Source organism: Haplochromis burtoni, unplaced genomic scaffold, assembly GCF_018398535.1.
Source record: "Haplochromis burtoni strain Fernald_Lab_line unplaced genomic scaffold, NCSU_Asbu1 Contig_32, whole genome shotgun sequence".
In the NCBI taxonomy this organism is placed as follows: domain Eukaryota; kingdom Metazoa; phylum Chordata; class Actinopteri; order Cichliformes; family Cichlidae; genus Haplochromis; species Haplochromis burtoni.
In genome coordinates, this window is record NW_024582393.1 from 365625 (window position 1) to 383730 (window position 18106).

An 18106-nucleotide genomic window follows, 5' to 3' on the forward strand; every position below is an offset into this window, starting at 1 on the left:
TTAATGAGTTTTTTGGGTTCATTGAGAACATGGTTGTTGTTCAATAATAAAATTATTCCTCAAAAATACAACTTGCCTAATAATTCTGCACTCCCTGTATGGAAGTTGCACATGAGCAATGCAATTTGAAAGCAAAAAGAGAAATCTCTCATATCCTCCTGAGACCATATGTCCTCACATGGACGTGTGAACGGCTTTACTGACATACCTGCAAACCAGCAGCTGATTTTTGTTGAAAAGCTACTTTACATAAAGGTTAGGTACTCAAGGAAAAGAAGCACGAAAGTACTTTCATCAAAAAATTAAATACATTTTTAAACCATTGAAGTTTCAGGGCTACCAAGGATTACAATCTCTTTACATAATGACAAATGGAGGCTATCTACACCTGGTTTAAGGCCTAGTAATCGCTGTGCTGTTTAAGTGTGTGGTGTCACAATGCCAAGTACTAAAGGGCCTTCTCAGGCCTCCAAAAAAGGTGGATGTCCATGACTCTGTCAAAGAATTCAAAAAGACCTCCAAAAAAAGCTCTCTGCAAATAACGTCGATTTTGAGGGAATAATAACATCTGTACAGAACTGCTGGCCCTGCCAATTGTGACCTCGAGCCTTTATCACTGGATCTGCGGGTAACTCTTGCATTTGTTGGTGTTAAAGAATAGTCCAGGTTACAGTCAGTGTCTATAATCAGATTCAACAAATTAAACTTGAATGGGCAGCTTTGCGGGGATAGGTTAATTGGTCAATCTAAATTGCCCATAGGTGTGAATCTGTGAGTGAATGTGAGTGCAAATGGTTGTCTGTGTCCCTGTGTGTTAGCCCTGCGACAGACTGGCGACCTGTCCAGGGTGTACCCCGCCTCTCGCCCTATGACAGCTGGGATATGCTCCAGCACCCCTCGCGACCCTGGAAAGGATAAGCGGAAGCGAATGGATGGATGGATGGATGGATGGATGGATGGATGGCTTTGCAAGAAAATGCCTTTGATGCCAAAAACCACATTCGAGAAAAACTCAATTTGCCAATGAACAGACAGAGCAAAGTGTTTGGAATAACATAGAAATCAAGTTAGAGCAGTTTGACCACAATAACCGTAGACCTGTTTGGGTTCCATTTTCAGCCTTAGAAGCTGGGGAACAAGACGCCATTAATTCAACTTTAAATACTGCATCTTATAAAGAGTACTTGGAGATAATGTTAGGCCATCTGAAGGTAGCTTGAACCAGAAGTGACCCTTTCAACAGCATAATCAAGCCCTGGTTTGAATTCCACTGAAATGTTATAGAGGCTCGATTTAAAGCAGGCTTTACATATAAGAAAACCCACAAAGATGCTGCTGCTGCTGAGTGAACTTGCACGGTGAAGTAGTCAGTCAATGTCAGAAATTGCTAGACTGTTATGCAAAACATTTACAAGAAGTTATTACTGCTAACGGGTTGCAGTACCAGCTTCTGAGGCCAAGGGTACACTTAATATCTCACAGTATAATATTACCCCCATTTACAACTTTGTGGAATAAAACATTGAAAAAGTTATCTTCTTCCTCACATTTATCTTTAAGTGTGTCAGCTTTGTCTGTAGGCTTTGTTTCAATGAGGATCCAGTGTTTCCCTATGTAAATATGTCAATAAAGCCAACAATTTATATTGGATGTACTCACTTTTTTCATATGCACACCGTAAGCGTTAATGCCGGCCGACACCTCCAGAGAGCAACAGCTCTCTCCGACATCCACGGCATAAGCAGGTCGATAAAGTCATAAAAAAAAAAACATGCACGCTTGAAATTGTTTTTCAGAAGGTATATTAAGCTATTTATCAAGCCAGAGGGAATCGCTAAACTACAGTTTATAGTGATTATGAACAAATTGCTTCACATATCCCTCTAGGAAAAAACTCTATAGCGTCGGCATTTTAACAGAGGGGTCAGAGCAGCAAGGCTCAGAGCAGAAGTCCTGAAGGAAGTGCAGTTTCAGACTCTACTGTAATATATTCTATTATACCCCGAGCCACAGTTTGATCCCATTACATAATTAGACAGAGAATACTGAGTTAGGAAGGCTGTAAAACGGATCCTGTTGGCTGCTTCATAAATGAGGTTAGGGTCATAAGCCACAGACCACAGCAAAGACTGAGCCGATTTAATTCAGCCTTTGAAAGGAAAAATAATATCTTGTGTTTTGTCAATTTGGATAAACAAAAGCTAAACAGCACTGTTGCTAAACTTTAGAAAGTGCAGCTTCATATGCAAATTACTATGCATGTAAATGAGCCACATCCACCCACGAGGTGGATTATTATGCATTATTAACGTATGCAGGCAACAGGGGCTACACAGGAGACACTGCAGAAATCAGCAATTGCATATAAACACAACCAAACGCACACAGACGCACACACTGACTCTCCTCCTTGTTACCTGCGGCTGTGATGCGTGTGAGCTCTTACACCCTAATGTTGACACAGTGCTTTCCTGCCACATTACACATGGTGACACTCTCCACAGAGTGGGTAAAGACACGAAGGAGAACTGCGCTGGCAGGGAGCTGTTCACTGACTGAACAGGAAACACAGCCCTTCGCTGTCACCATTGTGCTAGTGTCGGATAACTGGGGCGGGGTACAGCCTCTACCAAAGTGGGCCAGAAAATGTTCGTTTGTGTCGCCGGTGTGTCCGCCTCCAGGAGCTGATGTATGAGCTTCGGACTCGATAGACACGTCGCAATTACAGGGATCAATAAGGAAAATGTCAGTTGGTACTCCGGCTCCAAGGGAAGTATTCTCTGAGAAATGTTTATAATATGACTACAAATAAGAATCAGGACAAGATAAGAAGATAAGAAAATAAGTAACAGGACAAGAAGAAATTCAAAGGTTTGAGATTGATTGTTTCCAAATATTTGCCATCATTTAAAGTATCTTTTTTGTCATCATTTTTCATGGATTTAAGGACGGTTGTCAAACTATGCATTAATATGGATAGATGCTGCTACACTATATTATTACACACCTACAGGAGCTGCTCAGCCATGGAAACCCATACTATGAAGCTCCCAGCGCACAGTTTCTGTGCTGATGTTAAGGCCAGAGGATGTTTGTTTTGGCTCCAAAAAACAAAACAAAAACAAAAGCAGGGACACAAAATGCAAAACAAAAAAAAAAGGTCCCCGAATTAATATTTTTCTATTAACTGGCACCACATATGAACATCAGGACTCGACCACATGGCAATTAACACTAAACCGCATGAGCAACTGGAATAATTTCCTTTTAAACAAAGTAACAGGAAAAATAATTTGTGACATTTTGGATAATGGACTTGTTAATTTGTTTCCTGTTAATCTGCACTTGTTCGCCAGAGAACCGATTCATTAAAACTGCCTTCACCGCTGACAGAGAGGATCAGAGGGCAATTATCTACCAGAGCACTGTGCCGCGTTCCATCTGCACTCCTTACACTTTGCAGAGAGATTGACTTTGCCCTGCAGATAATAACGGTCAAGACATCGTGAAGTAAAAGCCTCACAGGCAGGTTCGTACCACATTTCATGAGGATTTTACGATGATGCGCAGTCAAGGAGGCATTCTTTAAATGTGATGTACGAATTCTGCGCTCGCTTGAATATAAAATAAGTCTTGTTCCTGTTCACTCAGACCTACTGACCTTGCATAGTGTGTGGGAATCAATACATCTGCCACATGAAGCCCTGTTTTTTAATAACCCACAGCGAGTGTTGGTTATGTTCTCAGAATAGTGACAGAGGTCTGCTCAGACCCCTCCTGTAACACAGAGATGCAAGCATCCACACACCTGTGTGAGCTCCTGTTGCTCCAGTTCCCATTTCTTGATGCCGTTGTCTCTCGATCCACTGAACAGCACGTCTCCCTGCACAGCCAAACACTCGATGCCGTCATAATGTGGAGGCTCAAAGTTATGAGCTGGACCTACGTTTCCCAGAGTTCCCTCTGCCACGTCAAACACCTGACAGGAAAGGAAACATTTGTGTGTATCTTTGATTTATCAGGTGACAGACAATGATATTCAGATAGATTAAGAATGAGTGGGTTTTTTTTAAGCTGTACCTTGACATAATGATCTTTGGAGCCAGTGATTACTTGATCTTTGCCCAGCAGAGACTGCCCCACAGTGAGACACATGACAGAGCCGATGTGGCCTGTCAGCTTCCCCATCGCTTGCATCCTACACACAAACCGAAATACACAAACACAACAAGCAGAAACCAAAACAAGGTGAAACAAAGGTCTGTGAAATTCATCATTTGAACGAACTTTGAGGTGTCGCTGAATAATTCCAGTTTCTCTCTCACAAGTGAAGTAAAGCTGCAGAGACGCGGCAAAGCCATGGGCAGAAATGAAATGTTTAATACATTCATTTTTCATTTCTGGGGGGTTCTTATGCATCATTAAATGGTTCTGAGCCCCTCAGCGTAAACTGTCTGGTCCAATCTGTTAATAATTTCCCTCTAGAAGCATAAAAACTGAGGAGAGAGAGATGCTTCCACAGGATCCCAGAAATGATTCCTGGTAGAAAACATGCTCGTGATCACGCTTCATATCCTCAGCACTGCTTTTTTTTGGCCGTCTTTTTAAATCTCTTGTCAGCCTTTTTGAAGCTCTTCTATCAAATGTTAATCAGCTCGCTGGCTTATTAACATGCAATAAGTGAATGCATCCACAGCCATGTCTAAATGAATTTAAAGAGTGGGCAGTAAAGAAATTAAGTGCATAGATGAAGCTCGCATGAATGACTCACAGAGTCTTTAAGCAGTAACTTGATGAGTAGATCAATGAATATAATAATGTATTAACTGATTAGATCATCAACAAATGTACCTGTTGAGGTCCCAGATGCGAACAGTGTTTCCAGCAGCAGCATAGAGCACTGATCCTGACGGGTTGAGAGCTATCTGGTTGATCTGACACTCGCCCTGAGCAAAGGTAATTGTGCGGGTGGTGGTGCCGGCGCACGCATCACCTGAAACCACCTGCCCTGAGGAGCTGTGGGGATGAAGAAGAAAGGTGGAAAAAAACACAAGAATCAGAGAAGTAAGTGCAATCAGCAGTTGTCATTTCCTCTACTTTAGCTTGTCATATTTCTTCAACTGGAGGCACATCGCTGAGCAGAAAAAGAAAAAAAAAGGCCTTTTAAAATCACTTCCATTAAATCTCTCCAAGCAAGGCTGTAATTCGGGAAAAAGCTCTAAACTTTTCCATCCGATGGGTTCCCTGCATGAAACTTACGTGAGCGTCCGGACGCACTTGGCCGCGTCGCGGATGTCCCACACCTTGATGTAGGAGGTGGACACAGAGAACACCAGACAGGAGGAGGGGCAGTATTTGACAGACACGACATTGTTTGGGTGGCCTTTGAGGGTGACGATCTCCTGACCTGTTACCAGGTTCCACATCTTGCAGGTGCGATCTGAAAGAGGGGAGAAAGTCAAACGCATTACAAACAGTCCACTAGTCAGTCCAACTATTTGTCAGACTGTAATAAAATCCCTTCCTCCTCTCACTCTGTTAAACAAAATTACGAAGCATCGCAGAAACATTTGCTCAAATCCTACAGTAACAGTTTACTTAGAATGGCACAATTTCAGTTTAATTGGTTTATAGCTTGAGAGGAATCAATTTCAACTGATAAGCTCTGTAAAATGCATTTCAAAGGAAACACTCCAACGCTGCTGTTTTAGCAATGTGTTTACCTTTAGATCCAGTGAAGAGCAGCTCATCTGTAGCGTCCACACACAGCACTGGCTTTGAGTGGCCCTCGGCTACAGAAACACATTGCAGGGGTGCAGTTCGACCCCCCTTCACACCTCCGATGGGACTGATCACACCCCTACGGTTCACAAACACACAGAAAGTGTCAGAGTGGTTCCAAAATCAATCAACCAGCAAGATTTAGGTTTGCAAAGCACAGGCTGACCACAAACATGCATTTTTTGTTGACTATACAGAAGCAATACAAACCCATACATTGCTCACTGAAAGCGCCGGATAAACTACGCACACAATTGTGTTTCCATCACTTCAGGCGCAGGGGCCTTCATCCTACAACTTAATGGCCTACTTTAAGAGGTGAGATGTCTCACCCGAAATGTGTCTGTAAACAGATTTATGCCCACACCGTATCAGTTAAACAAGTAGACACACTTTCTTGATGGAGGTAGCCTGCCCGCTCCATCTCACTTTCCCCTCCCTCTTTTCTTTTTGTTGTTGAGCAGCCCAATTAAGGCTCTACAGCAGTAAGAGCTGCTTTCTTATTCAACTCCTCATTCTCTTTCCCTCACACACACACAGTTATGTGCACACAGTCTCCTCTATATTATGTGCACTCAGTCTCTCTAGCTTGGACCTCTGCTTCCCCTCACCATCCCAATCTATGTCGCACTGACAGGCCAGGGTCCCAGAGTGCCTGGAGAGCAGTCAGCGGAGTGAGACAGAGCAGGGAGCGGGTGAGAGGAAGAGGGAGAGCTGTGGGAAAATTGGTCCCCGATGGGCTTCACAAGTGGTGGTTAGTGTGTGTGTGTGTGTGTGTGTGTGTGTGTGTGTGTGTGTGTGTGTGTGTGTGTGTGTGAGAAAGAGAGAGAGGGTGAAGTAAGAGGCAAAACACTGAAGAGGAGCCGGAGGATGTGAGGAGAGAAAAGAATATCTAACACTGCACACAAAACTCAGGACAGATTTGTTTCTGCACGGAGTGAGCAAAATACAGAAGGGTGTGCTTCAAACTTGTCAAGGGTGACAACATGCTCATCTTCTGTTTCACAGCACGGATGCTCATGTCCAGCATGACAACACACACACAAATAAATACACAAGTCAAATCAAAAGTGAAACCGCAAATCATACTTGGTATGTCTGTTACGGTGTTTCAGAACGCCAACCAAAGTCAAAAGTCTCATTCATCAGCAAGTAAAAAGAAGCCGCATGCACGTCTGCCAAATTTCACCTCCCCAAAGAAACAAAAAAAAGAAACTGCACACAAGAAGCTTAAAATAATTGATGACAGCAGCCACAGCCTGGAAGACCAACTCCACAGCAGCCCGGAACTCAAAAATAAACCCCACCACACCGAGACGTCAGCAGCACCACATGCAGAGTCCATTCTCCATCGCTTAGATGGGAACTGACTCTCTGCAACGCCAGAGCCAATGCCCTTTTGGGGCCCAGGAAAAAGGGCTATGTGACACATGTGGGTGAGCGGTGAGGTGTGACAAGGCGACAGCATTAGTCTGATTAGGAATACAGATATAAAGTCAGACTGTGACAGCAGCTTTATGGTGCAAACACAGTCAGCCCCACCCATTTCTCTTCAACTTCAGTTCCTTTTGAAAAGGTGATGTCAGAAAACTGGTGACTGGTTTGAGTTTACAAAGAAGAAGAAAAGCAATCCATGTTTAATATATGGGGAAGAGAGGAAGGGATTAAATATGTATGTTTCATAAATTTATTTTTAAAGGGGTTTTAGTTAAATAAACCTTACTAATTTTAGCCCATTATTTTGCCTGATTAAAGTCTTCATGTTCCATTCTCTGTGATTAAAATGGAAATTAATCTAAAGTAATTACCAGAAACACTATTTATTTCCTTTCTTAATAGAATCTTAGCTTAACCGAGCTACTTTGGTGACCTGACAATAAATTAAAACAAAGCATATAGCATTAGTTGATTAGTCGGGATATTTTCTTCAGTCTCTCTCTTTGGCTCGCTCGTTTTCCTCGAAAAAGGACGTACGGCACACGCTGCTCGAGCAGCACTCTATTTCTAATGGCACTGCAATGCTCTAAATAGCAGAAATTGTTTCAGTTCTATCAGCATACATGGAAGATATCATCGTGTGCTATAGTGTGTTATGCAGCATGGAAGAGCTGCTAATGGATGTTGCAGGGCCAAGACCCAAGAGACCAGTACTAATGAAAACATGCGAGAGGGGAGGGACTCTCTGCAGTGCACAGAAAAAAAGACAGAAGGGTCCTGGTGAGAGGAGCATCTATTTGTGTGTGTGACTAAAAGGAATACAGATGCCCGATAAAAACTATATATAGGCCCATGTGTTTGTCTTAATGAAATTAATTGAGGTTTTGGGATATATGTTTTTTTGTTGGGACACAAGGTGGCAAGAAGGTCCTTGGTTTGAATCCACCAGCCAGTAGAGAGCTTTCTGTGTGGCATTTGCAGTTTCTACCTGTGTGAGACTCTCCAGGTACTCCAGCTTCCAAAGACATGCAGGAGGTTAGGTTAACTGGTGACACTAAACTGGCCATAAGTGTGAATGTGAGTGTAAATGACTGCCTGTCTCTCTGTATTAGCCCTGTGATGAACTGGTGGTCTTTCCGCCACTCACCCCATGACAGCTGGGATTGGCTCAAACAACCCCACCCCCCACCCCCCCCCTGACCCTGAATTGGATAAGCTGAAGAAAATGGATGGATGCTTATTTGATTTGCAGCTAAACAGGAAGCCACTTCTAGCAACTGCTTACTTAAATCTGTTAAAATTCAAAATGGTGTGCTTTGTTTTGTCTAAGAAAGAATGAATACTGTCATACGCAAAACCAGCACAAACACATCCAAAGTTTGATCAAAGTTATTTTTAATTATTATAAATACTGTGTTAGATCTGTATAAAGAGCTTCTGGTTAGCTGGCAAACTGGGCTCCTTAGGTTAAGAATTAGGTAGGGACAAAAAGCCCTGTAAAAACATGAATTGCAATTGCTACGCTTCAGCTTTCACTCTTATAGTTAAACGTAGCTAAATGACTGCAGAGTCCAGCTACGCAATTAATAGACATGCATGAGTGTCTATTAAGTAGACGTTCAAATATTCATTTAACTCATATGTTATCAATCCTCTGTCCTTTAACAAGACTGGATTTACCAAGTGGCTGACCATGGAGACCATTAAGAGGAGTAATTACTTTAATTTCCACCAGTTTCTTCAGCCTGAAAAAAAAGTGGTGTGGTTCACTTGTGTGACCACAAATGCAAGATCACAGCGATGGAAAAGCCTGGGTGGGTCAAGAGAAGTGGTCTGCGGTTAAAACATGCACAACCGATGGAATATGAAGGTGGAGATGAAGAGGCCAGGTGAGGCGCTGACGACTGATGGAGACGAGATGACACCGGGTGAGTCAACAGGCAAATGGGAAAACAGAGAGTGAGAGAGAGACAGATACGGTTCCTCTACCTGAGCACCTCTGAGAGCGAGGAGTCGCTGTCATCCGACCTAGAGGCAGAAGAGGAGCAAGGGAGAGGGAGGGAGGGCAAGGTGGGAAGAGGAAAGGGTTAATCACGCTAAGAAAAGACAGAAGGGTTACTGGCAAAGGGTTAAAAAGGAGAGGCGTGACTAGTGGAAGGGATTTTAGATATAAAGCAATGAGCAAACTGACAGGAAAGCTTGGTCAACAGTAAAGCTTGCTCTGCGATTATCGCGTGGTTCGCCATGAAAGGTGCTGTTCTACAAAGACAATCACTGAACAGGCTTTACTGTTTGACCAGTGTCTGCACAGAAAGCTTTAAAGAAACTGTTTCATGTTTGGGGAAAAAATTATTCACTTTCGCACCACGTGTCAGGATGTAAAGACTAATACCTCTCCGAGTCTCGCAGTTCGATTACTACTAGCAGCTAATAGCTTAGCATAGTCTTGAAGGGCAACGTTTGTCTACCAACACCTCTAAAGCACCTCTCAAAAAAATACTGCAAATAATAATAAATCTCAAGACACTTGAGATTAATAAGATTATGTTTTGTATGAATTAAACAAACAAGATATATAGTAATGTCCAGATTAATGAGACTTAGCGGTGACGGTGAGCTAGCTGTTTCCAATGGCTAGCAGTCTGGCTAACAGCTACTGGCTGTGACATGCTAGAGGTAGCAATCTTGTCGCGTAATGCGATCCAAAAAGCAAATAAGTGACTTTCCCCGAATATGAAAGTATCTGTGTGAACAAAGAACCTGAAAGAAAACGAAAGACAGTCAAGGAGGAAGCACTGACGGCAGGATAGTCATACGCAAAGATTACACTTGTCCTGTCCTCTACGCATGACTATAGTATGATGTCAGTGTGTCCTCCCAAATCCACTCTTTCCTGCCACATTTAGCTAATTAGTACAGAAAAGGCATCGGGGATGGCAAACAGAGTTAACAGAAGGGAAAATCCAGTTGACTAGACAATAAGGGAAACAAATTTCCAGGCCACACCCACACCTCCCAAAGAGTTAAAGGGAAATAATGATGTGTGTAACAATGCAATAAAAGTGTTATTATATTGTAAATATTTTATAGCCTCTGGTTTCTCACTAAGAGGGCCCGGGCTTTTCACTCTTAGCATGAAATAATAAAACAGAAAGTTCTGGATATGTCCGGAGGGAACAGCGGTGTTTAAAGGTGATGGCAATTCTTCCCGTTCTTGGCATTTACTGCCAGCCGTAGTGGCTATTAGCACAGAGCGATTTGACTCCCTTTAAAATACTTTTAAAATTTATTGATTATGGAGCATGTAAAATGAATTCGATTCAAAGCCTCTTTATCCAAGACATGACAAGGAAACTTTGGTTGAAATTCCTCGTCCTCATTTGCCTTTCAAATCAGTGTCAAACACTTGATACCAGTCTCTTGGGCAACCAGTCTACTCAAATGTGAAAGAACAGAAACACAATATAGTCCAGTCAAAATCACATCTCACATTTTAATGGGTTTGTTTTATGTATATATTGCTGGATTAAGCTGTAAATGTGTGTCCGAGATGAGAAATTAAGTGACAGAGAAAGTGTGAGTGATGTCAATCAAATGTAGATTTCAAACAGTAGACCTCTGCTAAGTGTTGCACCCACTGCTTGCTTTTAAACAAGAAGCAACAAAACACACACATAACTTCCAAACACATTTTTCCCATCAAAACTAGTGCCAGTATATATTCCTGTCTATCACACCTAAACACAGTAAAAAATGTTTCATGAACGACAGCTATTGAATTGAAGTGCGATAGAAAGAAAACATTTTCATTGATTTATATAACCGCTGATTTTAAGCCTAAAAGATCTCCAGTGCTCAACACATTTATTAGACCACCATCAATTGTAAAGTTTATGCTAAATTAACAGTACTGGTTTTTACCAAAATCATATTTTATGATTCTGTAATGGTTAAGCCACCAGTATGCTCAAGCTCTTTAATCAAAATGAAAATTATACCACCATAATATAATTATTGCTGTTATCTAAAATTTTCCAGATTTATTGTTTTATATTAAAAAAGCAGAAAAACTAGACAAGCGCATTATTATTTTGTGAATAAGATGCAAAGTTGCTGTTGTTTACTTACATTCCTGAATAATTAGTTTTAGTGGTTGAACGTCATGCTTGATTAATTACTCATTTCCCAGAGAAATCCCATGTGGATATAAAAACAGTAACTCAGTTCAGTGCATTCGGTAATTTTTAGTTTTAAACAGATTTATTTGGGTTTTCTTGTTTTGATGACAGAGGGTCTAACAAATTTGTTAAACACTGTACGTACGATGTGCTGCCGAAGCTGGACTACCACTGAGCAACAAGATGGTATGGTTAGTCAGCGTAACCTTTATTTAACCATGCAGGTCACCGTAGTTGTGAACGTTTGGTTAAAGTCCTCAGAGAGTTTTTTACAAAAGTACTCGAGCAGCACATTTGTCTAAACCAAACAGAGTAAAGGACACTAACTATTACTGTGTATTAGATATGACACAGGATTATTGCAGACACAGTCCAAATGATTTTTCCCAGGAAACGTGTATGTGAAAATACAACACAATGTCTATACAAGGAATGCCAACAAACTGGCTCCAGATGCATTGTTTGCAATAATCTCAGCAATGCCTGGATTACGTTTCACAAAGCAGTACAACAAAACTAGATTTAACAATGAGTCCACTCAATTTGCCTTTTGTGTTCAACCGCAACTGTGTGCACAGGTGTACAGTACAATCAGAATACCTGACAACATATCAAATGGGAACTTTTTTCAGCCTTTTTTTCAGTTCCAGTATTGACTGAGCAAACTTAAATTATGTGACTACAATATCAGCAATCTACTGATGTGCTGAAATCAAAGCTTTGGGTAGCTTATTAAGACCCTAAACAAAAACATCTCCCATTCCAAGTTGGAAAACTCCAACAGCTGCACAGAAACATGGCAACAGCCATCTCATTTACCTACCCCTGCTCCGGATAATCAGTACCCACACGCTCCAACACATGCAACCCACATAAAGCACATACACACGCACGCACAGCCACGACACCCTAACTCGTTTCACACAGCATCCTCGCTGCCAATTAGATGTTAATAAAGCTGAGAAATGCTGTGGATTAGCACAGATTACAAATCAACTTTAGAGCAGGGGCTGAAATCAACTGCTGACATTTGTCAGAGCAGAAAGTTTGAATTGATTGTAAGCAGGAAGGAAACAAGACCGCCTGCTCCTTCCCGACTCTGCATCAACATGCGTCTCATGCCCACATGTTCCCTCAATCCGATGTAGTACGATTACACAAATACACGCTGAGCGGAGTTTTATAATTCTTTTACCTTTTAAAAAAAATGACATCAGGAATGGGACCGCTCAACATCACGGCTGACACCATCCTCGGAAATTATCATAAATTTGAATTAAGTTTTGTCAACAAACCCAGTATTGTAAGATAAGATTAATTACAGGGCTGTTTATATTGGATGATATACGATTGGTCAGGCGGATTTCTCTTTCCTGAATGAAGATCATTGTCATGCACAGCACGTCACCTCAAAACTGATTTCATATCATCCCACATCCTGGTTGCTTCCCAGCCACTGCTGTCCTGACACCACATTTGAGCAGTGGGTGTTACCATCTGAGCTGCCCCCCACACCCCCCTCTCCTGATTTGCCATTGTCTCCTGGTAATTTCTGTATGCGAATTGGAAGCCTACTGCAATTACACCTCATTGTTACCGCTGCTACGCGCACGTTTGAATAGATTGCGGTTTGGGTTTGACACCTGGATTCCAAGACTGCCTGCACCATCTGTTTCTGCGGGTTTCACATTAATGCCAGAAGAAAGGGATTTATCTAAGAAAGGGATTCAGATGAAGGCAAGCTAGTAGTAAAGATTCTTAAAAGGCTTATTTAAATTATTGACAGAACCACTTTCCCTTCAAAAAGGCCTGACCTTCAGCCTGTCTGCAGAAAAACTGAGGTAAAACATGGAAGAGGGAAAAAAGAAGAAAAGAAAAGAAAAAAGGATGGGAATCTTTCAAAGCATGACCGACTGATGGACACAGGTGGCGTTTGTGCGTATGGATCTGCACTCACTTGTCCAGAGCAGAGCCTTGGGTTTGGTTGCTGGTGAGCCTCGAGAAGACGTTGCGGTCGTTCCTGGTCCTCAGAGGAGGGGAGGAGGGGGGAGTGTAGCCATCAGTCGGCCTGACAAGGGGCAGAAAGATGGTGGAGTTTAGGATGAGGAAGTTAAAGAGTCCCACTGTGTAAATAAACTGCTAGAACAAAGTGCGATCCATCTGCTAGCGAAATGAGCATTACATGTACCTGTACGCACGGTCGTAAGATTTCCTTCTGGTTAGGGGGGAAGTGTCATAGCCCCGAGACTGCCTGGGACTGACACACACAGACAAATGCAAGCAAACTAAGCAAACGTTCAGGGGAGTGCACAGAAAGGATGACAGACATCTATGTGAACTGTTGGGACTCGATAAGCAGCAAGGTTTATGCAGTTTAAAAGCATTTCTAGCAGCCTAATCTCTTCAAATATCAAATCACACACATCACTGAGGACTCGTGGCAATTCGCCTGAGTTGTTTTTGCTGCTACGAAACAGAATAATACCTGATAAACCGCTTTCTATTTTCTGATTTTCAGAAGATGTTTACTTGTGCAGGATTCACAAAATTTCACACATTTTAGTAAATGACTGCAAAAGGAAAACTTTTGTTATTGATGCTGACAAACCAAAAAACAGAAATGAATATTAGATTTAGAAACAAAATATCCTCATCATATGAATTCTGCACGCACTGATTTATATTACATGAAGTGTAGTCACTTTTAAGATGGAAACAATGGCTAAAATATTCACGAGAAGCTAAAAGAGATGGCTCACAATGTATATATAGTGGATAATGACTAAATGCAATCTGACACAAGATGATAGTACTAGAGCCAATCATTCCTCTCATTGGTTCCACATCCTGATAAGACTAAAAGAAAAGTCAGGGCTTCATCTCAGTTATCACTATGATCTGCCAGTGACTTACAAGGTGTGACCCCTCACAGGCAAGCTGATGGTGCGGGATACCCGGTCCCTGTGATACGTGTCTCTTAATGCCAGGCTGAGCCCAAGGCTCCCTGGAGCAAGACTCAGGCCGTCCTCCTGGATGTCCGTCAGTGAAGCCAGAGACTTGGTGATGTGCTGCGGTTTGCTGCCGGATGAGGGGTCCAGGATTGGACCGAGGTACTCTGCTGACACCGCCTTCATCTGAGCTGAGAGACGGGGCTCCATCTGGATGAAAAATATGAACCGCTTTTATTACAGAGGACCACAGAAGAAGAAGGATGCTTGGATAGGGGGAAAAAACTGGGGCATGAAATAAAGAGAAAAACAATGATTGTAATTAAGGTGCAAAGGGAGATTATATATACAGCCTGAGAACATCGTTCAGCAGGGAAAAGCACAAAGAAAATAGAAGAAGAGCAGTAAAACAAACACGGCAGAAGTCATTCTAGGTTATTATTCTAGGTCAGCAAGAAGAAAGAGAAAAACAAAACTTTAGCAGACTAATAAGAGGGATTTGTGCCAAATGAGGAATCCTTATGCCTCTAAGCTTCTGGGAGTCATTTGAAGTGTTTGCTTCTACTGCCACCTCATGGTCACAAACAAGAATGGCACTATGGCATGTGCATAGGAACTAAAAAAAACCTTATAAGAAACAACACAAACCTGCTGTAATTTTGTTTTGAAGTCATCTTGGCTGTTCGATTCTTTCATCTGAGACACGCTGGAGGCAGAGAGGAAAGATAAATGTGAACATGTGCAGAAATCTTTACTGAAATAGATGTGTGTGCGAATTTTTAAATGGGTCAGAGCAATGGGTATGAGCCCTAAAAGATACGCTGTATGATGTTGTGTAGGAAAGACAGCTCACCTGCTGTCGGAGGCTTGGCTGAATTCAGAGGGCTCCTCATCTGTGCTCGCATAACCATTCTCTGGAAGCAAAACACCATTATGTCTCACGGTGCCACAGGATGCCCTAATGCCACATTCTGCGCCCCTTATTCACGAGGATCCCTACAGTGGGTAGGTACGCATATTTGATCTGGATAATTTTTACAACAGATGCCCTTCTTGACACAATTCCCAAGGCATATATAGTATTCCTACACTAAAACTGAATCCACATATGGTTTTTCTAAGAATCGAAAACATTGTTGTTTATTTTTCTTTATGCTTTACCAAGAAGCAATGGGGCTAAACACAGTCCATCTCCTATGATGCAACACAGCACTTTCATGTGTGAGAAGAAACTAGAACAAAGAAAAAGTGGGCAACTGTGCAGCTTCTCTACTTTTTATGTCTTCCTTCTCCTTTGTCTCACCACACAATGCACAGGAGTCCTCTCTTACCCTGCTGTACGTTGTGGATGAGAGCCTGGAGCTCGGGGATGCACTCAGCCTTTTCTCGTAGGGCATCGAGGATCATGTGATTGTGGGACGAGCCAATCACATCTGTCTGTCTCAGCTGGCCTTCGAGCAGTCTGATTTGAGCCTCCTTCTGAGCCACCTGCAAACTCTGCAGGAAGACGAAAGAAAATATAAAAACAACAACAACAACACCACAATACTGTAACACTGAACTATTTTAATAGGCTCTCAATTAGGGCTGGGTATCGTCACTGATTTCTAGAATCGATTCTATTCCGATTCACAAGGTCCCGAATCGATTCGATCCACGATTCGATTTAATTAGATTCGATTCGATTTAAATCTGGGAAATTTTGACAGTCAGAAATATTATAATTCAGATCAGTACATTTACATATTTTTGTATCAATAAAAAGGAAGCTGACACACGCAAGACTTTATCAAAGGTGTAAGCGTCACAGCAGATGCCTTTGTGTCAAAGTAGCTGAAGATAAAACACAGAAAAACATGAAGGTTTTCCTGGCCTGGGATTTTATAAAAATATTCTGCAGTACATCAAAAACGAAAGAAAACCATTAATCAACATATGAACATCACCTCTGAAGTTACAGCGGTTTTATTAGAGACACGTTAAGCGTTTTGCATTTTGAATAATTTTAAAAAGTTGAAATTTGTTCAGTATTGAACAGCAGAAATGAGGTTTTCTTTTCGGAAGAATGTAAAAGGGAAAAAAAACAGCGGCCGACAGCGCTGTAAACAGCGGTAGACTTGTGCGTAACAAGCAAGCGAATAATGACGAAAGGGAAACTGTTCTTGAAGTACAGAGAGAGAGAGAGAGAGAGCTGTGCATCGCGGTGGAAGCAAAACAGCAAAAGTCAGAGTGAATTCATGACGATTTTATGTGAAGCGTTTGGATCTTCTTTTGCTGCTGGTTTGGTCAATATTGTTTGGAGAGAGATCAAACTAACAGCTTTAGAATCGGCGCACAAAGCGCGGACCCGCCGACAGATCAGAATCAGCGAGCTGTCGGCTTTCAGCCCCGACTGTGAGAAAGGCGACATCTAACTGATTCTGATCCGCGGGTCGCGCTGTGTGTTTAAGTCTATGTGCAGAATCCGTGTTCCTGCTCTCGTTTACTGTCTTAACTGTTTGGTGGTTCTTGAAATTTTGTGAGATGTCACCAGAGATTCTGGCATTTTGGGCAAAATAAATTTATATTAAAAAAATCGATTCAGGATTTTAATGAATCGATTTTACGTTATCCAAGCCAGAATCGATTTTAATCCATGAATCGATTATAAAAACCCACCCCTACTCTCAATCCAGAAACGCAACACAATAATGTAGTGGGATACAGAGAAACACCACTAGATGGCACTGAAACCATCATTTCATGGATCCACACCTGACTCTAACATTATGCTGTGATACATCTTCTGACTCTTACTTACTTAAATCTTCTTAAAGCTACACATTTAAGCCTACAGAAGTTTTTTTCTTCCTTTAAACTTGACGGTTTTGAAAATCCCCGTGTATGATCATTTACCTTGTCTATGGAAGCCTTTAGGAAGTGATCCAGCAGGTGGCGTGCTTCAGACAAGGAGCATGAACTGATCACCACTGAGGTGTCCACTGAGTCCAGCTCATCCTGCAGGAAAACACAAACATGAATGTTACTAAAGGCCTGACTCTCCTCATTGCTGGCATGCAGGTCTAAATACCTGTGCATGGGTTTGCGTCTTCATACCTTGGTCTCCTCTATCTGTACAATGGTGGCCTGGCAGTCAGACAGGCTGTCGTTGATGTAGTCTATATTGGCGTTCAGCACCTCAATATCCTCGTTAATTTCCTGAAGGAGGCGGTCCTCAGCTTCTGGCCCCTCCCCGTCCGCCATCAGCACCTCTCTCTTATGTGAGAGCGCTTCCTGTTGGGCCGTCAGCTCTTCTCGCTTCTGACTCAGCAAAAGCACAAATCACCACACGGCAAAAAAAAATATTAAAAATTAAAATTCATAGTTATATTTAACATCTACAGAAGTCATTTCTACATTTGGAATCTTAATTTTCTCTGTTTATCCGAGGCACAAACTGAACAGACGCATTCTGACGCATCTAAACTCGGAGAAAAACCTGACAGAGTTTTAAATTCGATGATTCAAAGACAGCAGCTGCAAAAAGCTGCGTGCCAAGCCGTATCTGTGAAAAAGGCCGCCCTCCCTCCCACATTTGAACATTTCTTCATCTGCGAGGGAAAGGAGGAAGGAAGCGCCTCACACTCAGTTTCAGTTTTTAACCGACTACAGAAGTCAACGTCAAAAAAGTTGCTGATGCAACCCCCGATGCTCAACTGCTCTCAACTCTTCAATAACCACAGCGATGTGCTGTACGTTTGAGAATTTATAATCCAAAACCTT

At 42.1% G+C, this 18106-nt stretch overlaps 1 protein-coding gene across 7 annotated transcripts in view; it reads right to left on the reverse strand.

Annotated features, from left to right (window-relative positions):
• Positions 1–18106, reverse strand: part of kif21b (kinesin family member 21B) — a 67832-nt gene that overhangs the window by 13034 nt on the left and 36692 nt on the right. For 4 of the 7 annotated variants that reach the window (XM_005918517.3, XM_005918518.3, XM_042219367.1 and 1 more), the window contains exons 19-32: positions 17441–17644; positions 17240–17341; positions 15676–15841; positions 15198–15258; positions 14993–15050; positions 14310–14554; positions 13585–13653; positions 13354–13464; positions 9208–9246; positions 5724–5860; positions 5260–5440; positions 4852–5016; positions 4081–4198; positions 3809–3979 (exon numbers count right to left, since the gene is read on the reverse strand). In XM_005918517.3, the coding sequence (XP_005918579.1) occupies positions 3809–3979; positions 4081–4198; positions 4852–5016; positions 5260–5440; positions 5724–5860; positions 9208–9246; positions 13354–13464; positions 13585–13653; positions 14310–14554; positions 14993–15050; positions 15198–15258; positions 15676–15841; positions 17240–17341; positions 17441–17644 (1827 nt within the window). The remainder of the gene's footprint in view (positions 1–3808; positions 3980–4080; positions 4199–4851; positions 5017–5259; positions 5441–5723; positions 5861–9207; positions 9247–13353; positions 13465–13584; positions 13654–14309; positions 14555–14992; positions 15051–15197; positions 15259–15675; positions 15842–17239; positions 17342–17440; positions 17645–18106) is intronic. The other 3 variants (XM_005918522.3, XM_005918519.3, XM_005918521.3) reach the window with 2 other exon arrangements.